Below are 24076 nucleotides of genomic sequence, written 5' to 3'. Positions count from 1 at the left end.
CATCAGGTAAAAGAAGCTTACACAGACACAGATATTTATATATATATACACAGTATTGAACGAAGAGGTCACATGACCGGATACTGTTGCAAGACTATTTTGGCAGATAATGTGTAATACTGGCATGAAGCATCATGTGCATGCATGTACCTTACTTACAGATTATTATGTTTTCAAGCATGCAGCCTTCTACTACAATATAAACCATCCTTTTACAAATTAGGTGCTAACTGGATGTCTAATTTAAAGTTCACAGGCTATTCATTTAAAACTAATATTATTTTAAATATAACAAATACTTCTAAATGAGCACCTGGTGAAGAAACAGATAAAATTTCTTCAAGTAAAGGAGAATGCACCATGCTTGAATGGAAGATGATAATGAATTAAAGTGTAAATAAATTTACATCATAAGTTATCTTAGGGCCTACTTTTTTTTTATATAAAGTTTAACAATTCTGACTCCTTTAACTTACGACATACATCATTTATGTGATGTACAATGTATTAAGAATATTTTCTTTCACTCTGGGATAGGAAGTAATACAAAATTTGTTAATTTAAGAGATCTACAAAAAATAAAAGGAATTATATGAAAGTTTTCTTTATGAACTTTCAGTTTTAAAAAAAAATAATAATAGTAGTGGAACATATTATTGCGTCACCCAATTTTTTCACACTTTTCTTTGGAATCAACCTTTGTTTTGAAGCCCTAATGCATGAATGTTTCATGAATAATGCAATACTGTCTAATTATTAAAGCAGCAGCTTTATAGGCTGTCTGAGTATTGCATCAGCCATTTTTTTGTTGTTTATAAATAGAGGTTCTTACTGAGAGTCAGTTTAAAAGCCTATCTCCTACAATGTGTGTGTAATGCCATCATGGCCAAGGGTTGTGAATTAACTCCACAGAAAAAGCAGTTGCTGTTTTTTTTAGCAAAGAGGAACTTCAACAAGGCTGATTATTAGAAGAATTAAATTTAACCACTACTGTGAGCCTCTGAGTGCAGAGATATAAAGAGACTGGTTGTGTGGAGCAGTGGAAGGGATGGAGTAAAAAGAAAGCTTCCACAGCAGCTGAAGATCATGTTCTGTAATGTATGAGCCTGCAGAATTATTGACTGCCATCCACAGATCTCAAAATAACATAGCAGGAAACTTAAAGCATCACTGTCATCATGCTCACCATCCGGTCTTGCCTGCATTCATCTCCCAGCAAGACGGCCAAGAAAGAAATCCCTCCTCACCAACAACATATGAAGCTCAACTGGACCAAATAGCAATGTGATCTTCTCAGGCGAATCAAAGTTCAACCTGCACAGGTGGGATGGGAAGCACTTTGTACAATGTTAATGTGAAGAAGAGTTTCAGTCAACATGTTTGAATGCAACTGCAAAGCACCTGCAGGGTCAGATGACATAAGGATCCATCTCTGGCCAAGATATGGGATGCCTGTATTTTGTGAAAGGTAGTGTCAGTTCCGATAACTACATCAGGATCAATGCACTAACTAGTGCACATTCCAGGATGACTCTGCTCCACAGGGCTAAAAAAAAAGGCTGGTAATATTCATACACTTTATGCAGTAGATGTAAAATAAAGAGGGAATTTCACTCTATTTGTATTGAAGAGACATCTTAAGTTTTATTTCATTGCTTCAAGTGAAAGGATATATAAGAAGGGAATGGATTAAGACATTATTCTGGCTAGGCAACAGCATAGATCTCAACCCTACTGAAAACTAATGGAAGGTAATGGGTAACATAGTGCAAAAGAATAAACTGAAAAGCACCTTGGAACTAACTACAGGAAGCCATAATCTGTGTGTGGTATCTTGAACTCACCCCTGCCTACATTCAGTCTCTTGTGCATTCTATGCCATGGTAATGTCAAGCAGTTATCAGGGCCAGAGGGACAACAACCAGATATTAAAACAAGAAATAGACACTGTGGCCACATTTTGTCAATTACATTATTAGTGTTATCTTTAAATCTAGGTTTTTCTTACTTGGAGAACATTTTTGTATTTTCCAAGTATTTGTTGTTCATCCATTTGTCATGGTTGATTTGATGCATATATGTGTTTGGGTGAATGAAATATGAGTCAGGTTACACCACACAATATTTATAACCTTTTTACACTAGTTTTGAAACTTCCACAATGCATAATCTTGTAAAAAATTACAGGAACAAAGACAAGTGCGAAAACAGTTGAGTGATAGAATAATTACTTCTACCACAGTATTACTTATATACCTCTATATAGTCATCTGTTTACATTCTTAACAGCCTACTGCATGAACATAACTTTTGATGTAAAACAACACAACTATTCTCTAAGTGAGTATGGGATCTACTGAAGTACAAACTTTACTTTTCACTGTCAAGCTACAATGTCAACAGGCCTCCAAAACCTATGACAAATAAAGATCTAACACTTTGATTTTAGGATGGGAGATTAAACCAGTCCTCATTATCTGAGTGTAACATGGAGAATCTTCAAGTTTCAAAAATATTTCATAGTCAAAATCTTGAAAAGTTTTTAGAGAGTTTATGGCTCACTACATAAAACAACTGTGGAATATAGCAGCATGGGAGCCTACCTCTGTTTTTACCTGGCAGCCATTTTTTTAATATAGTCTTTATGAGTACTGTATGTTAGCATAATATATTTTTATTCAGACATGTGAGTAAAAGTAACGGGTCTTTCAAAGACATACATATAGAGGAAAGCTAATTTGGTTATTTTTGTGCTATAACTGGCATCAGTAAAACTACCAGTGAATCTGATGTTTTAATTCTTGAGTAACATACTGTTTGCTTAAAAATCCATGTTTTGTAAACTTGTTTTTTGCTAAGATTTTGTTTTTAGAAAAGAATAATTCATGTGATTTCCTCAGAACTAATTTTGTTAAGTATAAATTATTTAATATTTGCCCTTTTTAATTCTTTCTTCCTTCTGTAGCTTCAACAGCAGTTACAAACTAGTTTACTAGAAAATAAACAGCTGAAACAACAGCTGCAAGAGTCACGAAAACATTAGGAATCTGTAGTAAGTATTGATGAGGCACTAATAAATTTATTTTTTAAATTCATCATTACTCTCCTTGGGGAAAAAATATATCATGTACAGTAATGCAAACCACATGAATATTCTCAGCATCAGTTTCATTCCCAATTTCAGATTGTTCTTCAGTAGCTTTAAATCTGAGTTATTTTGTGCATAAAGAAGCTGATTATCAGAATCAATCAACAGGAATCAAAGTTTAATGATGAGCAGCAGAAAAATGGCAAAAACAACAAACATTTGACATGTGTGTACAGTAACAAAATGTTTGTTACTGTACACAAATGTATCAAATGTTTGTTGTTGCTGCTGCCATTCTACTACTCATCATGAATCTAATCATCTCTCTAACCATCCAATCCTAAGTCAAGTATCTCTTTATCACTGCTGAAATTGTTCTAATTTGCATATGGCCACCTTACTGTGTGAAATAGCATAAACAGTATAAATTAGATATTGTTCTAGTTTCAGATGATATGCACTATCTTATAATCATTATAAATATCATATACTAACCTTAGATAAATAGTTTCATGCCACATAGTCAGGTATCCATTTGAAATTACCATTTCACCATGTGGTGCAGAAATTATCAATGTAAGGTAGACACAGTAGCAGATGTTATAATTACCAGAGTATTATTAACTTTATTATTATTTTACTTTGTATTATTACAAACATTTTCATTTATATGACCAATGGCAGTTAATTTATAAATCCTGCATCAGCTGTTTTTAAAGTAATAATCTTATAACTTAATTTTTTTGATATTCCAAGAAATATATTCAACTGTATTTATTTTTGGAAAATTTGAGGCAATAATGAACCACACCCCATGGATCACTTACGTGTAAAGGCTAGGAAATCTATGGTAGTGCACTAAAGAGGGTTCCAGTATCTTGCAAGGCAATGCTCACGACCCTCAATTCAGTGCACAACTATTTCAAGTTTTAAGAAAAAAAATCGTTTTAACATTACACTTTCTTCACATTGGTCATCTGAAGCACCTGGAAAGTGAAAACATATTTTGAAACTGTAACTCAGATCCTGATTGTAAGAATTGTTTAATTTATTAAGTTACATAAAGAAACATAATTTTATTCATTGAAAACAATCTCAATTTTGTATTTACTGATTTTATAACTACTTGAGATTAAGGAACATTTAAATTTTCTCTTTGCATAGGTTAAAAGATGTATGTCACACAGTTCTGAAAATAAGGTTTTATCAGCCTTGTAAAAATAAATTATATATACAATAAATATTTACTGTTGTACATGAACTTATTAATATAGGAACATTATTCGATCATCAAGAATTTATAACAGCCCAATATTTGATTCAAAGAGCAAAACTGAGACATCAGTCATCTTCCTGACCAGTACAATCTCTGGATTTGTGAGATGAACTATAATGTTGTGTTTTCTAACCTAATTCTCTGGCAATACATGTACATACATATCTATGAATTTTAAGCCACAGCTTGTTCATTATGTTGTTGGGTGATGAAAGTTAGTCTAAACCAGTACTAGGTGTGGTCTTACTAAAGTGGCCAGCAGTATAATAAATGCATGTGAAAAACATATCACCAGTCTACTTCAAAGAAGTGGATTTCAGGGGAATTTTACGGTCTAAAGAGTACATGTAATCATGTAAGAGATATAAAAAAATCCTATACTAAAGATTACCATTTTAAACAGCATTAGATGTCATCAGCCCAAATTTGTGTGTTATTTTTTGGTTGAAGATGTGTCTGTTTTAGTGAACCCACTTTTATATTTATTTTTAATATCATAATTTTGTAGATTTAGTTTTTCAGTCTATATTGTGAAAAGTGTTGGGCCAAATAATAAAATTTGAAATGAAGTTGCAAGTTATCCCCAATTTAAGTAGACCATTAATTTTAAGGAATGAATTGTTCAACTTGGTTACATTTTTTGCATTTAGTGCATGCTTTTTTTGTCTCTTCATCAAAATCATCCACTGTAAGAATTCATAGTATGTGCTCAAAACTTGTCAAAAAAAATTATTCTAGAGCTCATCTAGCAAGGCTATCAGAAAGTTGCCTTTAAAATTATTATTATGTTTTAACTTTTAACGATTACAATACCCAATAAACATAGAAGTTGTAGTATAATAATCAAAATATGTGCCCAGTAAGAAAAGAATTAATTAATTAATTTTTGCACATTGATTTATTTTCAGGTTTCATTATACCAAACATATCAAGTCATTTGTGAATCAGACATCAATCCTCATCAAGCAAACCACTGATTCATCTTCACAAAATCTACTTCCGATATATTTGTTAAATCCTAAAAAATCTCTAAAATATATTTTGTATCAATTATTATCATAAAGTAACACAAGAATTTTGGGATATTGATGTAAAATGTGTATTATAAGTTGGTGCTTATATTCATCTCTGTAATATTTTTAATTGCACATCTTTACTATGTTTGATTTATTTATGATAAACAAAAGGTTAAAAATTTCAGCATATCTGAAAGATTATGGTGAATATTGATATTTACATTTTTCAGGTAAACATGAGTGCTGCCCATGTTAGTTACTTAAACGATTGAAGAAAATACTATTTAAAAGTCATAATCAAAATTGTTTCAGTAATTTTTGTTGTTGGCTGTTCCATTAAAATATTCTAAAATAGAATACAATATCTAAGTAGAATGTAACAGAGAAAAAATTTGAATTTACAGTTTCAAATGGTATTTTTGCATTAAAGTACTATAATATTTATTTGTAAAATTCATATTTCATTTAGGCTTCGACAGTTCTTTCAAGTATGTACATGTGTATTAATATTGGATATTTGAGGGTTCAACTAAATTTAGAGCAACAAGATAGGTAAGCAGAATAACAGGTGATTCAAACAATGTATTTATTAAGAAGTAATTCAGAATTCTCTTGAGTAACTGAATTTGAGAGAAGGAAATAAAGAAATTGGACACAATTGTACAGAAATATAATTAATAATATTTATTCTTCACAAACACAGGATGTTTACTTGCTTGGTATTACAGGCAATCACTTTCCTGAATCTAAACTACTTTCTCTCCAAACTTCCTTGGTTAAAATCCTATTCCAGACTTACTTAACTTTACATTATTTAGGTAAATTGAAAAGTCAGACTTATCCAGAGCAACTAGTAATAACTGTGTGTGGTCATTTCAATTCAAACATAAGAAGGATTGCAACATCACATAATCTACCATTGGAGGGCACTGTTGTCTATTTATTCACACACAAAATATAGCTTTACAGCAGTCTTGAAATATTTCAAAAAAATATGAATTCCACTATAGAACTACCAAGTAAATATTTTGTGCAAAATATTTTCATTAGGGTTTTAATGTTCTCATCCTTTAAGACTATGACAGAGCTGCCTGCAGGCTCAGCTTGACCATTGTAAAAGTTTATCCAAGGTTGATGGTTGCTTCTTCCAACAAGGCCTTGGGTTTCACAGATAAATCTGCAACTGACTGGGGCTGCTCAGTCACTGGAACTTCAAAGTCAGCCCAACAAGTGACTTGACTAGATCTCTTGTATCAGATGCATCAGCCAGCAATGAATTTCCATTCATGGACTGTACTAGGTTGGAGGTCAGGCTGGTTTTAGCTGTATTCAGTTCATTAGTGATATTCAGACACTAGCTGAATAGGAAATCCTGAACTTAGTGATTTTTATCACAACTTCTTTCCATGATGCAGCTGAAACAAAACTGGAGGGTTTAAGTGGATTGCTAATGCCAGAATTGGGGTCTCCAACAATTATATTCATTTAATAAATAAACTCCCTCAGACGTAGTAAGAGCATGAACCCTCCATTTACATCTAGTCTGTTCATAAGAACATTAACAAAATTCATGTTTATAAGACTAAGTGTTTGCTTTGTTTAGAGTGTCTGACCACTCCCAGGAACTCTTTAACTCTCACTCTTGTATACCAATAGACAAGTACCAACAACCACCAAGCCCTAAAAGAGCTAGGCTGATCACTTTTAGGTGCAAGTTTTTCATTGCACTCCCTCAAATCAGTGGCCAGATCTGACTTGGACTCCTTTTATTTTGGTGGACAATAGCTGTAGTATTCACTACTTGCTGTTTGCCATTAAAAACTTCCTGCCTTTTTGACCAAAATAGCCAGACCCACCTTCCTGCTTGGTAAGGTATGGACAGTTCACCTGAAAGTGACCCAACTTCACTCCCTCTTGTTTAGGACAAAGTTCAAGTGGAGGTACCAGTGGCTATTGTATCACATATACCAGGGGATAACCCTCCTCATTTATTAAGAACCAGTGTGGCTGCATCACAATGCTAGTATGCACAGGTTGTTGGTTGACCCTTATATGATACAGATGCCTGGAACAAAATCAATGCCATGTTTCTTCTGGTCCAGGTCTTCCTTCACCAAACCTTTAAATGTTTAAGAAGTAATTTGTTTGGCTTTCTTCATGGTTTCATGTTTGCCACCTAATAGAGAAGTTCTCAACATCATAAGGTTCTTGGAACTTAGTGGTAACAGTAAAAGTCCAGAAAAGGACATTTTCTAGATGCAACTTCTCTCTCAGACAACCAACACTCACTCCAATGTTGCAAGTTTTTGTAGTTGTCAAAAATGCCATTTCTCAAACTAATAAGTCCTTTTAAGTGATAGTCAGAGTTCAAGCAAGCAAAGTACATACTCCAATAATTATTATAAAAGTCCACAGTAAACCCACAACCAATATCCTCGACACCAAGATTTCTTGTTCCTTATCCACTCTGTGATATATTCAGGTGAAATATATTAACTTGAAAACTATATCGGATAAATCTTCCAATGAGTAGATTCAATAAAGAACAAGGCTAAACTTACACTGACTGAGTTTAAGCTAGGTTAAATATGGTGTGTAATACACGATGAAAACAATCTTCATCTATATATATATAAAGACAAAAACAACGTATGAATACTTGGTTACATAACGTTTCATAATCATAGATGCTTCCTTCAGATGTCTATATAAAACAGGACCCTCCATCAGATTGCCCTCGACTTGTAGATTTACAGCTTCTAATTAGCATCGCATTTACTCATTGCAACAGGCATACGACATTCTCATTACGTATAAGTGGAGGCATAACCTCTAGATATTAGTTAATATTATTACCTGTACAACCATTGAACTTATGAAGCACACTTTAGTCAACTTCTTGATATAACTCATAAAGTCGCTGTAACTTGCAAGTAATATTATCCACGGGCATTATCAGGAGCGTGCGCAAGGGCATCACGCCCAAAGCCATTATTCGATTCGTCGAAAGAAAAATTACTGTATTAATAACGGCTTAAAAGTTGTTTTTGTTTTTACACCGTTACAGGAGAACAAGCCGAGTTCTCCAACAAAGTACAAAGTTGACTAACTCATTTTAGCGCCTCACTGCGTCGAAACCGAAAACGGTGAAAAATATAATAATTAAAACAAAAACTAATATACAAATTGACTAGGGGAGTAGAAAACAAATAATGTGCTTATGTACTACAAGAGGAAATACCTTTTGATCAAATATTTAAACTGACACAAGTAAGTATGTTTGATGTGAATAACTTGTTAGTTTGTACGGAGAATCTGCTGAATAAAAAAATACATATTCTTCAACTCAGAAAACAGATTCACGAATTTTCATTTCTTTTCAGTTTTTGTGAAAGAACAAATTCACCCTTCCAAAACACAATTATCAGAATGTACAAAGAATAAGAGACACTTATTACATCCTGTTGAAGTTGAGGATATCAAAAATAATAGCAAGGAGATTAAATCCATTTGGATTTCTATTAGCTGATATAAATGGTTTGTTTGTTTTTGAATTTCGCACAAAGCTACACGAGGGCTATCTGCGCTAGCCGTCCATAATTTAGCAGTGTAAGACTAGAGGGAAGGCAGCTAGTCGTCACCACCCACCGCCAACTCTTGGGCTACTCTTTTACCAACGAATAGTAGGATTGACCGTCACATTATAACGCCCCCACGGCTGAAAGGGCGAGCATGTTTGTTGTGACGGGGATTCGAACCCGCGACCCTCAGATTGTGAGTGGAGCGCCCTAACCACCGGGTCAAGCTATAAAAGGAAAAGGCTTTTAGTGGGAATTTATAAAAAAAAATCACCAGATGATATTGATGATATTATTGAGAAACTAATGAGAATCATAAAGTTAAGAAATTTAAATTGACTGGTATGACGGTAAATTTATAAAATTATAGAAGAACAAGAAATTAGGACATCAAAAGCGATGTATGAGAAAAGGTTGGCTGAAAATGTAAAAATTAAAGTAAGGATTTCTTTAATTACATTAAGGGCAAATAAAATGTTAGGACCCTTGAGGGATGATAAAGGAAGGCTCGTATCTGATGACTATGAGATGGATGAGTTATTAAATTCTGCTTTTTCTTTAGTTTTTACTGGCCAGGTGGTTAGGGAGCTCGACTCGCAAGCTGTGGGTTCGAATTCCGTCCCACCAAACATGCTCGCCCTTTCAGCCGTGGGGGCGTTATAATGTGACGGTCACTCCCACTATTCGTTGGTAAAAGAGTAGCCCAAGAGTTGGCGGTGGGTGGTGATGACTAGTTGCCTTCCATCTTGTCTTACACTGCTAAATTAGGGACGGCTAGCGCAGATAGCCCTCGTGTGGCTTTGCACGAAATCCGTAACAAACAAACAAACAGTTTTTACTAACGAAGATTTAAGCAGTATTCCACATCTTAATCAGCTGATAAATGGAAACGAGATCAAACAAGATGACAGCATTAACTCTGAGCTTCTTAAGAAAAAATTGCGAAGTTTAAAGAACGATAAGGCTTCTAGACCAGATAATATTTCCACAAGGGTATTAAAAGAGGTTAAGGATTGGATATGTGAACCACTTGCTCCTTTTATATATATATATAAGCCCTTGAATAGTGAGCTGGTACCAGAGAATTAGAAGTTAGCTAATGTCACACTTCTTTTCAAGGAAGGTGATAAAAATTGTCATAATAATTTTAGGCCCATCAGTTGTGAGAAAAGTTTTAGAAGGTCTGATAAAAGATGCTTTGCAAAGTCATTTAACTAAGTTTGGCATTTTATTTTATAGTCAACATGGTTTTAATAAGGGAAAATCTTCCCTTACAAATCTTATGACATTCTTTGAAAAGGTTACAGCTTGTGTAGATAAGGGTGTATATTTGGTATATCTGGATTTTCAAAAGGCATTTGACAAGAGCCACATAAAAGGCTTGAAAAAATTATCTTTATAGGTGTGGAGGATAAGTTATCTAATTGGATGGAACAAAGCAGAGGATTGTTATAAATTGACTTTAGTCAAACTGGATTAATGTTACAAGTGGGGTACCTCAGGACTCAGTTTTAGGACCTTTGCTCTTTTTGATTTACATCAATGACATAGATGAAAGAATGGTCAATAACTTACTCAAGTTTTCAGATGGCATTAAGGTCTTAGGTGTTGCTAGCTGTGAAGAGGATGCCGCTGCTTTACAAAAGGGTTTAGATAGTTTCGTGAGTTGGGCAAATGAGTTTTAATTAAAATAAATGAAAGCTATCATAATTTGAATTATAAGTATAATTTGGATGGGAAAAACGTTAACAGTGTCATGAAAGAAAGGGATCTTAGTGTAATGGTTGATCAGTCACTTAAACCATCCAAGCAGTATTCTCGTGCTTGTAGGATTTTACGTTGTATCGACAGAAATATTGAATACAAGTCTAAAGGCGTTATAATTTCAGGAAGGACATTGAATTATTGGAAAAGATTCAGAGGAGGGTTACTAGAATGGTGCCTGAGATGAAAGGGTTGTCATACGATGAGTGGTTGAAATCTCTCAAATTTTCTCTTGAAAAAAGAAGAGTGAGAGGGGGTCTGATTGAGGTGTTTAAGACTGTAAAGAAAATTTATAGTGTTGATGCATCATCTTTCATACTTAACAGAGAGAATGGTAGGACTAGGGGACAGAAATATAAATTTTGGAGGGTAGGAGTCATTTTGAGCTAGACAGTTTTAGTTTGCTAACAGGGTTGTTAACTTTTGGAATGAGTTGCCTTCGACTGTTGTGGAGGTAGTAAATTTAAGTGAGTTTAAGAATAAGCTTGATAACTATATGAGTGATAAGGGCTGGCTTTGAGATTTTTTAACAGTTTTAGTTTAGAGAATGGGAAAGTTGAGATAGACCAACAGGTCCCTTGTTATTCCCAAACATTATGTTATGTTATTAGACGCAGTAGCTCAAGAACAAAACAAATTAGTTTCACTTTTTATCAGTTTGAAAACATGTTTGTACTTATTTGTGATAGCCGTCTCAAATTTTGAACTATAGACTAGAGGATTTTTATTTTTAGAGTAAAACCACATTGAGCGATGTGTCCACTAAGAGTAATTGAACACTGAGCTTTAGTGTTGTAAGACGTAAACTTTCCCCTGTCCCACACATGGACAACTAGAAATAACTGATAAAGATAAGGCAGCTAATCAACAGCACCCACTGCCAACTCCTACCTAACCTAATACTGATATTTGACTGTAACACACCCACGATCTTACAGAGTTGAAAGCGTTTATTTTTGTTGTTTTCTGCGGTAACGGGACACGAACATTATATCCATAGTCCAGCTCGCTAACTACTATGTCATACTAGCAGCATAAACAACTATAATGCCCTTTCCAGAAATTCGTAATAACAGTAGTCGTTTTTATATAGAATTTAGCAAGTGTTTGCATTTTCATAATTATAATTATAGCTTTAGAGATGAAAACTAATAAAACTTCAAAACATTTCTGACTCACAAATTTAAAACCAAGCAAAATAAATAGTAGCGTTTAACTGTGCATCTTATCAACTTATCGTTTTGGAAGTTTTATTTGTAAACGATGTGTTATTCTCAGTTTACTACATAAAAAAATTAATTTTTTTTAGGGTTACCAGGAAACCAAACAATTATTACCTTTAAAAGGTTGATTGACAAGTGAAAAATTGTTTTTCCTAGTACTGTCAGAACAAAAGGTGAAAATAAATTTGCTCATAAGTTTGTTTATTATCAAGCGTAAAGCTATACATCGAGCTTCCTGTGCTGTGCCTAGCACGAGTATCGAAACCACGTTTCTTTAGCGACGGGAGTTTGCTCATCAGAGTAATGCACGTGTTTGAAGTTATCCAATGAAAATAACTCCGTTCATATGCTTATCACGCAGAAAAATACAGAATCATATAAAAAAAAATTAGACAACATATCAAAAACTTAAAAAATTGTAATGTTTAATAACTGCTGTAAGTACAAAACCTTACAAAGTCTCAAATGTTTTATTATTACAAAATATTCCATTTTCAAACAAATCATCACAGTTTAATGAGTAATACAACATAATTGATAAAGCACTGATAAAATACAACGTGCAAGTTCATCAAATATGGCGAAAAGTATGTATGTATGCGTATTCAAGTTACAAAAACAAAAGTTACAACCCTACCCCCCTTCTAGTTTAGAGAAATTATTTCCTCTTTTCGAACAACACAGGATAACCAATAGCTATCTTCCATGTGTTTACGCCACCTTATAAATGCCAGCCTCGAATAACAAACTATCAGTCGTCTTCCTTCACTTTCAGGTGCGCTTTTTATGTTATGAAAATCTTTCTTACTTGATATGAATTTTCTTTAGTGAGTTTGTAGCTAGTATTTAGGTTGTCTTTAATATAATTGTAAAGTTCCATAAAAGTAACTTAATAATGTAGTAATTTTATTGGTATGATTTTCATTAGGACGCTATTGAATCAGTGAATGTAATAAACCTTAAAGCTAAGTAAATCAATGTATACTATCGCTTTTTATGATACATAGTACTAGCAGGTTCTTTGAAGCCGATAGATAAACGAAAAGCAAAAATACTATTGCCGATATTTGTTAAAAACAACTTGGAACTAATGTTGTTTTACTAAGGTCTAAGACGACTGTTAGTGAATCTATTTTACGTTTCCTATTCTAATAGCCTTGAGTCTCTTCCCAAGAAGTAAAATTGAGGTATTAAAAAAAAAAAAGATAAAAACGCCAGCACCTGAATGCTCTTACTTTTGGGTTTTAAAGGAAGTATTATCAATCACATGAGCCCCTTCTATCTTCGGTAGACCAACAACATAAGCATGTATTTGGGGTGATGATTGTGGTCTGAAATTATCGGCCACTATAATGGTAGATTCTAGTGTAAAATTTTGTCTTATGGGGAAAACTGATACTTACTTGCAGGAAAAAGTTATCTAAACTAAGAAATGTGTAGACTTGATGTACTTAGTTCTTGAACTTAACATTTGACAAGGTGTTTCACAATATCGGTACAAAAACTGATGGACCAGCAGGTGAGTTTAGAAAGATCAGTTTACTTGGACGATAAAATCACCAAATGGGGGAAAAAAAGCAAAGGATTGTTTTTAATGAAGCCTAGTGAAATTGGACATTTTATTAGTGGAATGCCTTGAAAGGGGGCTTGAACTTTTACTTGCCTAGTTGCATAAATGATAGATATGACTGACAATCATTATTGATAGCATTAAACTTTACAATGTCTTACTGCACTGAGAAATTTCAGAGTAACTTTGATCTGTTGTTAAGTTGGAGAAAGTTTTCAAATGACCTTAACAGTAAATGTAAGATAACATGTTTTGGAAATCATAATGAGAACAAAACCTATATCATAATTGAAAGGGATCTTTGCATTGTAGCAGATAAGCCTTTGAAACTGTCGAAGTGGAGGTTAGTAGTAAGGGTAATAATTAAAAATAATTATGGGTGTAGTTGTAGACTAATTACTAAACTATAAAATTGAGTGAGTACAAGTAACTAAGCCTCATAATGTGTACTGTTTTGGTCACATTATCTAAGAAAAGATGTTGATTTTGAGCTGTTAAAGAATTTTTAGAAGATGCTAAAAGGATTATTTCCTCTTCTACCTCTTCTCAAAAGAAGATAGCTGGTGAATTACCGTAAAAGATTATCCTTGGAATCAATAAGATAAAGGCCCATGAGTATATTGTGTTAAACTCTGAACATAACAGGTGGAGAGGAAATGTTTAAGTTAACACCTATTTTCCTAACTGGATGATTGAGTAGTGGAATAAAATATTGTCAGCAGTATTGGAAGTTGATTCCTTACATGGAATTTAATAGAAATCATGTTTTTACAAAAAAAAAGTGTGGAGGGGGTTGAGTTTGAATTTTCCATTCTCTCGAGAGCAGATGTGAAACAGCTGAAGTACTAAGTGATACTGCCTATTGTTTGTAAGATTTGTCCCTTTACTGTACCCTAACTTTTCTTTTTTTTTTTTGGGGGGGGGGGGGTTGATATATATAGTGTGTGGTAATATAATTTAAATTGAATATGTGTGTGTTGTGTAGCAAGACTTTCTGATACTAAACTTCTGTATATAAACCTCAAATCAATATCTATTTCAGAATGATGTGAATATTTGTTCTGTTAACTCCTACGATGTTGTGGTTCCAGCTCTTTCTGTTTACTACTTTGGTAGTCCAGTGTGTCTGCCTTGATACAACCATCATAACAAACCTGTTCAGTGGAATACTATATGCTTTTAGTACATCAAACAATGAAACTGGTAATGTATTTTTTTCCTCTTCCCGAAATTGCTATAGAAACTTAATTGTACAATGTCAAAATACAATCTAATGTTTTCTTAAATTGAATTTTTAAATTGTGTTATGATCTTTAATCTTTCCTGTTTCAGACCTGGAAAAACTAAAATCTTCTTATGATTCTCTAACAAAGAACATGTTGGACTCTGTACTTGCAGCTCATCACTTGACTCCAAGGTCTGATAGGCATAAAAGATCTTCAAATATTATTCAAGATACCATAATTGACCTTTATGGTAAGTAATGTTGTTATAGGCCACTTTTACCATCCACTCCAAACAAGTCACTGAATGCATAACTGCAATTGTGTTCTTCCAAATACTTGAAAAAATCTCCCATATCCATGTGGTATTCTTTTGCTGGACCTCTTCTTGGCTGAAATGAGACTTCATCAAAAGTCTGAAAATGTTTACCAGTGTTAATAGCATTATTTTCAGTTTCCAAGTCTTCACTTTTCTTCAAAACAATTTTTTTCCAGTTCATATGCTTTATGTCTTGCCAAAAGTAATTGCAACAATCGGAACTACCTTCAACGCAAATTACACCTGGCTTACCAGGTAGGCAAAATCCAGTAAGTTTTAATTCACGGGCCAGTTCTAAAATTCTTTTCCTTTTATACTTGTTATAGATATGGTGGCTGTAAATCCACAATCTATTAAGTGCAATTTCTCCTTTAGGTTGCTCGGCTTTGTGGCACTCCATACTATCACAACTGAAGTAAGCTAGTAAGTTTTCTTGCAGCCATAGAATAATGCTACTTAAACACAACTCTCCAGCTGGTAGACTTGTTAGGTAATCCATAAGAGCACAATTTAAATTATACTGATGATCCCGACTTAAGAAGGCTGAACGTGCATAAATTTCTGGTTCTGATTGGGGATAATCATGAGGAAGACTAAAACTGACTTCTAACTTCTTCTGTATTAAAAAATAAAAATAATAATAATAATAATAATCATTACTTTAATCTAAAATCTGTAGTCTTGTAAAGATAAGTAAATAAAATTAACTCTTAACATTTTCAACTTAAAGAGTAAAGGGGCATATGTAGATATGTAGAGTACAGCTTCTAATAGTTACTATTTACTTAATTGATACTTGATTTAGACAAACCTCTTATGCTTGATGTTCAACTGAAAGTAAGTAGCTCTTACAATTGCTTTCTATGTGTTACCCAAGTTATTTAGCTCTTGCCCCTTAACTTGATAAACTTTCTCATTAAGGTAGCTGTGGTATTTAATATTTAACTTTAATACAAATCTGTATCTAAAACTTAGCTATTTTAAAGAATCTTGTTTAGCAAGTGTACCTAAACTAAACTTTGGGTGGGGAGGAGGTAAGCAGATGAGGTTCTTGTAAGTCATAACTTTGGTACTAACAATATATTGTAAATTGAAGCAGATTTGTAAATGTAAGTAGCATAAACTGTCATTACAGTGGCAACTTACAGTACAGCTAATTTCGCTAAAGCTATTTCCAGTCATCTGTGAACCATTACTGACTTAAGGTATTTTTCAGTAAATGTAAGCATTATATATATATTAAAATTATAACTGAAATCTATACACATAAGTATTTAATAAAATAGATGAAGAAAAAATGCACAAATATTGTATACATTAAACACCTAAATTTAAGATAACGCATGGGTCTAAATTAGTTAGCTCCTGCTGTCGCAAGAAAAGTACAATAAGTAGTAACACTTTCATTAACAATACACTATTGTATATTATATCTTGCTTCCTTATTATAAATTCTTCTGCATTACTTGTTTAATGACGCTAATCATTAAATTAACTAAGCTACTCTGAATATAAAGTACCCTGTTTAACCTTACTCTTTAAATTAAATGTAATTTAACTAATTACCCCTTTTATGTCAAACCATAAAGTAAAATCCAGTCGTGGCGGCAGCTCGTTGCTTTTGCCTTCCACAAAATCCTTAATCTGACGAACTACAGAAGGATCGTCAACTTTAAATTCATCGCTGTTTGGATACATACTTTCTATCATCTCTAGCTCGTTAAGCTGAAGTTTAGCTAGGTCTAAGAGACTAAGACTGTCTTCCATCGTTAAATAACTGGAGCAACTAACAAGCTAAACCTTATCGATAACAAAAAAAACGTAATCGCATGTCCGCCATATTTAATGTCGTTGCGCCATCTAGAACATTGAGGGATTTTTCTTTTTCTATTTGCAGGTGTCAATAGACTTCGAAGCATACAGCCAGTAGTTGGAACTTGCAACTATCCAGTGTATATGAATCTTTTCAAATATGATAATGAGACTTACTCTTTATGCCTTAGTAGTGAAAAGGAATTTCGAAATGCTAGTGTAACACTAGGAAGACTAACTGTAAGTGGTTAATATATTTCTTCATATTTAAAAATATCTAACTATTGGAATGGTTAGTTAACTTTTTTTTTTTCACACACTAACTAAACATCGGAGGAACGTAGCATCAAGGCTTGTTGTAAAGTTTTCAGGAAGAATAGTCTACGATTCGAAAGCGCTCGAGTTTTGGGTCTCGTTTGATAAAAATTAAAACTTTTATAGGTGATCCTGTGTGCTAACTTCTTAACCAGAATCAAAGCTTGTTTTCGCACTGTAGGTCAGTTGCTGTTGAGTTAACATTACAAATACTTTTTCTACGAACTAAAACTTAGTATCTGTTCTTCGAATAACTAAAATTCTATCAAAACGGCTTAGTTTGAGCAACTTAAGATCCGATTCTGAAACCAATAAAGTAAAACGCTAGGTTTCAAGTAAATTGTGATTAAAATAGCGAATCTTTTGTGAATTTTAGGGTGAATACTGGGTACCTGTCTTGAGTTGGAATGCTGTTCACCCTGTAGGTGCCGTGAGCTTTATTGACAAAAATTGCATGTATATTTTAGTAGCAGATAGTAAAAGAGGTAAGCTCTTCTTTCGTATTAAGAATGACTTTCACATATTTTACTCTGCAGAACTTGGTGATCTTAAGAACCCGTTCTGGTGTGAAGTAACTTAATGTAATTTAAATCTAATGAGTCACTGTGGGGGGGGAAAAAAAAGTGCGGCCAAAAAAGGGTTCGGCGTGTTATTTAAAGGAATGAAATTAAAATTGGCGCCCAAACTGGTAGCTATACTTGTAGCATTGATAATATTTTACAGCAAATATTCATTCATTCATTAGTTAGCCAGTCGGTTTTTGTTTAACTTGTGGCATGATGGTGAGCAAAACGGAGTACGCAGCCTAGCTAGCTAGCTAACTAATGAATGAATATTTGCTGTCAAATTATCAATGCTATAAATAAAGCTACCAGTTTGGCCGCCAATTTTGATTTCATTCCTTTGAGTCTATTGTTTTTTTTTCTTGCCACACCTTTTTTCACACCTAAGGCGTTCTTGATTAGATATATTGACTTTTGTCAATACAAACCAACAAACTACACCAAATAAGAAAGTGACACTCGATGGTAACAAACATGATCCTTTGGATCTCATCCCTATTATTCGAAACAAACTTTACTTTACAGAACCAACCATATTCTTTAAAATGTATATGGTGGGAGTTTTTCCTATCTAAAACAGCGTTAATAGCTTCCTTTATAGTAACGCCATGGAATCTAGATTAACAGTTTCTTGTCATCATCCCCTCCCTGAAATCGGTACAACCGTATCAAGTATAATTAGCTATGCTAATTGCTTAAGGTAATATCACAAGACGCTAAACGCTCTTTAACTAGGATAATTTCATAAAATTTAGTAAATGTGTTAAAGTTGGCAATGAATGATCAATAACCGTCTACCCAGATGATTCTTTTGAAAACTTGAGCTACAAACTGTCAACTTAGTTTGCATAGCCTAACCAATAATCATGTATATGCACCTCCTTTCATCTCAGTTTTGCTACTCTAAATGAGCTATATTTAAACCCAATGACAAAAAAAAGAAAAAAACCGTCAAATTTTTTTCTTAGGTTAAGCTATAGTAAAATTGTTATTGATACCTCACGTGACTTTTTGCTTAGGCGTGCGCAAAATTAAACTTGAGCAGTTTTTGTTGAATAACTTTGCACACGTCTTATATTTACAACAAATGACTCCTGATTGTAGATTGTAAAAAATCTATCAGTATACGAAACTTAAAGTGTACTTCTATCAAATAGTTTCCGTACTTTTGATGCGAAGAAAGAAAGAAAAAAAACTCAATCAAAATTGGAGATGTGCTATCTTGGGTATTTCTTAATGGATTGTCATAATTTGGTATGAGAGAGTCCACTAGAGTACATTCCACTGAAAATGTGACAGTTTGGATTACCACTGAAGGTAGAAAATCACTAAACTATCACTCCTGTTAAAATAACGGTGTCCTGCAGCAGGTTGTTATGGCCGCATGACATACTAATGAGTCTTGATACTTGTTTAACGATGACTCATACTTAAGAAATTAAACTTGTATGGTAATTTGCATAATAGTATGAATTAACGACTTGCACCATTGGACAGTGGTAGATTAATGACCTTGTTAGTCCGGAGTCTCTTAACTTTTTTTTCCCCATATTAAATATTTGACTAACTATAACGTAAGTAGTAACTAAACAGTGTTTAAAGTTAAGAGGCTACAATAAATTGTACCAGGAAATAACTTGAATTAAGTTGTTTTGAATCATTTTTTACATTGTTTTCTATAGATGACGGAACGGATTTAATGGTCTTCAAAAATGGTTCTCTTGACCTTGAACATACTATTAACAGCAAATATGCAACCGCTATTGCTTTGTGGCAAATGTAAGTAACTTGTTCCCAATACGACTAGCTTCAATATTGTTTTTATCTTCGATTTATTTTATGTTTTAATATTTAATCTTACTGAAATACCAGAATTTTTATTAAACAAAAACTTATTACAGAGTACGCATTTTAATTCTTAATGCTCTAACTTGAGCAGCCTGGGTAGTGAACTTAAATATTAAGTTCATGGGATGAACTCAACTGTATCTTTATTTCAACAGGGGTAACAACAACAGATACAATCTAGCAATAGCCAATTCTAAAGGAGAAGCCTCTGAAACATTACAAGATGAGACTTGTATTTACCAGTGGCTCGGTAAGCTTGGCTATAACTGTGATCATAAAACTAATTGTTACTTTGGAAATGATACAAATTTATGCACCACTATTAAACCGTAGTTTTGTTTTTAAACTTTAGTTTCGATTGGACAGTGACTTGACTTAAAATACTAACTCAAAGCTAGTTAACGTTACCTTATTTGAATACAAGTGGCTTTGGTTTGTCTGTAAATTTTATCTTTATCTTCAAGATACCTACTTTGACAAGTATACTTCCTTTACCACTTACGACGTGAAAGATCTCGAGCCATTTGAAATCAACAGTAACTTTTACATAGCAGTTGCAAATTATCGCGTGAGTGAAAATGACTATGACGTGGATTCTGAGATCTTAAAATACGACGTCGATCAGAAGAGCTGGAGGTCATTTCAAAGAATCCGTACATACGGAGCAATGGACTTTGAATATTTTTATCTTGGACAACAATTTTCCAAAGAATTCTTCTTGGTAATTGCGAATAACCATGACGCTTGTAAGTATCTTAAACTTGTTCATTCAACCTTTTAAGTTTCATACTGATTAGATGTATGTACGTGTCTAGAACTATTTAAAATATAATGTAATAATGCAGCATCCATTTTTAAACGCTTAATTCTTGCGTTAAATAATTTGATTGGTAAAAGCTTAACGTTATGATAAACCATACAAATCTAAAGCTCCCGTATACCTCCACGCTAAGACTTTTTTTTTCACTTAAACTTTACGATGTTTTTAAATTTATAAGAAAAAATCCGGAAAGACATTAAATACTAGCTTTTTTTTTGTACACAGATAATGGACACACAAAATACAAAGTAAACACGGTCATCTACAAGTTTGTGGAGAACAAATTCATTCCTTTCCAGTGCCTACAAACAATAGGGGCCACAAAAGTGTCTACATTCATGGGAAGATACGGTGAATTCGTGATGGCCATAAGCAATATGTACGATGCTGTTCAGCTTTACCAATATGATGGCTGGCGTTTTGTACTCTCTCCAGTTCAGTACACTCGAGAAAGTATGACCGCTGGAGCCCTTTCAATCTCTTTTGATTACATTCGATCTTCATCCAGTGCAAATCCAGAAATTGTAATGGGTAATTATATTTAACTTAATACCGAGTACTTGCAGAACTAGAATAAGATTTTAAGAATGCAACTATACTTAAACTCTTGTTTTTCTCAACTATGTAAATGCTAATTTTGAATATTAATTTATCTTAAATCTTTAGTCTTGTATAACCTAATGTCACTTTCTTTTTTCTTTTTTTAAGCTGTCTCTAACCCAGAGCTTGTGGGATCATTAAACGTCTTCGTTTTAACCTTCGCACATGAAAATCATATTAAAGAATGGCGAGATCGAAGCATGAACTGGTGTAACAGTACACTGTTTAAGGTCAAAAGTTTGAATATTAACCGAATGGGAAGGAACTTTAATTTCTTCTACATAGACCAAAGAGAACCAATAATTCTGAACGGAAACGTAACATTTGAAGGTGACTTGACAATAACTGGACAGCTTAGGACACCACAGGTAAAAAAACATCTAAAATATATTAAGTGAATTAGATTTTGAGGAGGGGGAGAAGTTAAGACACGGGCATTACCTGTTGGAAATATTTTTCAAAACTCTGTAGTCCATCAGAAAATCGTAAGTCTTACCTAGTGTTGTAATTTCAAATTTACTTATGCACACACGGACGCGGAACCAATATTCCTTATTTTCAGGAAGGGCTCTGTTTTAATGCACAGATGTCGAAATGGTATTTCATTAATAACAAAATAACTTCGATTTAAATAAGTGTTTTTAAAAATACATAACGTTTTTATTTTACTGTTTTTCGACAAAAAAAAGTAACGGGATCTTTCTGTTTTAGTTGCCTTAATTATCAATTATTTTTACTGAGACTAAATCGAGCTCTACAATGTAGAAATCAAAGTTATTTACATCAACATCACTTTTTACACGCGTGAATTCGCTTTATGTGCCAAACAGTACTCGATCGAAATATTGGACAACTCTCAAAACATTTTCCGTGTATAATATGTTTTTAATTATTTTTAAATGCTTCATATTAGAAATACTTTGCTGTCTAAAAGATTTTTTTTCCTTATTGTTTAAAGTCTACGGCTGTAGAGGGAGAGCTTGAGATTTTTAGTTACTGTACCTTGTTACTAAGTCAGTGTTAGTGCGACTAAAACTGCAAATATTTATCGTAAATGTCTCTTCGCCTTCTGGTTTCAATGTATCGATCAATTTATGCAAACTAACAACTAAATTTTGTAGCAATTCAATCGAAACTGCAATTTCATGTAGGTAGACATGAATCATTGTTTTCCTCTAGCTTGAAGACCTAAAGACTGGAACAATCTACGACCATTCCATTTTATATGAGCTTGAAAAACTTCATTGTGGATTAATTGACGTAAGACAAAAAATGAGCAAGATACAGGAAGTCCTTATCAAGGCGCTTCGCACATCTGGTGACCAGATCATTACTGGTGAGTTTTCTATTACAACTTTAATTTGTATTGCAATGGCGTGTAACTTCGCTTTCAAAGTACGAAGTTTGTGTATGATTATCAAAATGGCTCTTAAATTCATCAGTGATGCAATATCTTGCTTTAAGCAAAACTAACTCGTTTGTAAATGTGATTACTAATTTCAGGTGAATACTATTTCAAGGATATAAACTTTGTTTGTCACGAAATTGGCAACTGCTACTTTACCGATGTTGACACAACCATGTTAAATGGTCAGAACATTACTAACATTGGAGACATGGTGATATTTACTGACCAAAGTCAGATCGTCGACTCTTTCTTAAAGTTTCAAAACATGAGGGTTAAAGACATGACAGTAGATGGCAAAGTTGATGGAATGAATATATCGAAGCTGGTCACTTGTAGTGGAAATCACGAAATCTTTGCTAAGAAAATTAGAAAGGCACCACTGTATGCGAGAGACGTGTTCGTTAACGGTCTTGTTGACGGAATGGTAATTACTCCCGAGAGCTTGCTTTTGACTTGCGGAGACCAAACTGTAACCGGGGATTTGGAGTTCGTGTCTCTTGAGGTAGAAGCATTGGAATGTGTTAGAAACGTTAACGGTATTAACTTGGATAAATTTTATGAAAATGTTGTACTTGTTGATGGCAATCACATTATTACAGGAGAGAAAACAATAAAAGGTTTGGGCATTAATGGACACTTGATTATGGCAAAGGGAGCACTTCTAGATAAAGTGGACATTGTGGACTTGTGGGAGAACGCACTGTGGCTGGATGGCTATCAGGAAATACACGGTAAGATGCTTATTGCGTAAGAGGCCTCAGTAGCCGAATTAATTTATGAATAAATTTGTTTGTCAGTTTTATATATTTGAAGCTCACTGTACACTAGAATTGCTTTATTTAAAGAAATGTACTACTTGATAAAATACTCTTGTCTAACAATACCTTAATCTGGTAATTTTATAGCTGTTTAAGGCTAAATAATGAGAACTAACACACTAATGCAACTGTAGCTACAAGAACTTTGTATCGCATAACCTAAGTATTGCACGTAAACAAAGTAATCTTTAAATTGGCTCTAGTAATATTCCAATAGCTGACAACTAAAGTAACTTGGTGTCCCTAAAAATAGCATTGATTACATAACATACTTTTTATTTAATACTATCTCTGCAACTAAACCATTAAACCTTCAATATTCTTTGAAATTAACAGGAATACTTAACTGACAAATATATTTGAGAGCAATATTAAACTAAGTTAAATATTTCGCTTTCAGTTCCATACAACTTCTCGTATATCGTCGCACTAAACGACTTGCACGCAAAAACTATAAATGACATTGAGATTCCTGGTCCTGAAGTACTGCTAGTGAACGAAGATTGTATTATTACTGCTCCAAAACACTTTGAAAGAACATGTAGTGTGTCCGACTTGGAAGTAACCGACTCTCTCAATGGACTAAAAGTCGTGAAGGATGAAGGAACAGGTGACTTTTAAACGAAACTTAAAGGCTTGTTTTGTAACTGTTACTATCATTTTCTAAACTTGACGGAACAGTTTCATGTTGAACTTTTCAATACTGGGTCTATAAGACAATCTAATGAATTCTACTTAATAGAAACTTTGCTTGATCTTTTCGCTTTCTAAGAGTAGGTTCAATACCTAACTTTTTTTTTTTTTTTTTTTTTTTTTTTTTTTTTTTTTTTTTTTT

The 24076-nt window shown here is 33.4% G+C and overlaps 2 protein-coding genes and 1 pseudogene across 2 annotated transcripts in view; 2 read left to right on the top strand and 1 right to left on the bottom strand.

Annotated features, from left to right (window-relative positions):
* Positions 1–6039, top strand: part of LOC106474856 (sodium channel and clathrin linker 1-like) — a 72985-nt gene extending 66946 nt beyond the window's left edge. The window contains exons 16-17 of the mRNA XM_022380383.1: positions 2966–3052; positions 5273–6039. Coding sequence (XP_022236091.1) covers positions 2966–3043 — 78 coding nt within the window. The 3' untranslated portion in view covers positions 3044–3052; positions 5273–6039. The remainder of the gene's footprint in view (positions 1–2965; positions 3053–5272) is intronic.
* A 6314-nt stretch (positions 6040–12353) lies between these two features.
* LOC106475608 (RWD domain-containing protein 2A-like) lies at positions 12354–16912 on the bottom strand. Its single transcript, XM_013936321.2, has 2 exons — positions 16624–16912; positions 12354–15673 (listed from the first exon to the last, which is right to left on the bottom strand). Exons 1-2 carry the CDS (start codon positions 16822–16824, stop codon positions 15005–15007), a joined length of 870 nt encoding a protein of 289 aa, XP_013791775.1. The 5' UTR covers positions 16825–16912; the 3' UTR covers positions 12354–15004.
* A 71-nt stretch (positions 16913–16983) lies between these two features.
* Positions 16984–24076, top strand: part of LOC106474759 — an 18308-nt pseudogene continuing 11215 nt past the window's right edge.

Source organism: Limulus polyphemus, unplaced genomic scaffold (genome assembly GCF_000517525.1).
Source record: "Limulus polyphemus unplaced genomic scaffold, Limulus_polyphemus-2.1.2 Scaffold6, whole genome shotgun sequence".
Taxonomy (NCBI): Eukaryota; Metazoa; Arthropoda; class Merostomata; order Xiphosura; family Limulidae; genus Limulus; species Limulus polyphemus.
The sequence above is the reverse complement of the archived record's forward strand: the minus strand, read 5'-3'. Positions and strand labels throughout refer to the sequence as shown.

What these genes read in the sequence shown, in the direction of transcription:
- LOC106475608 (XM_013936321.2), bottom strand. Translation starts at nt 16,824, where the DNA reads ATGGAAGACAGTCTTAGTCTCTTAGACCTAGCTAAACTTCAGCTTAAC. An exon ending in TATGGTTTGACATAAAAGGG is followed by an intron (nt 15,674 to 16,623) that starts GTAATTAGTTAA and finishes TTTTTAATACAG; the next exon opens with AAGAAGTTAGAAGTCAGTTT.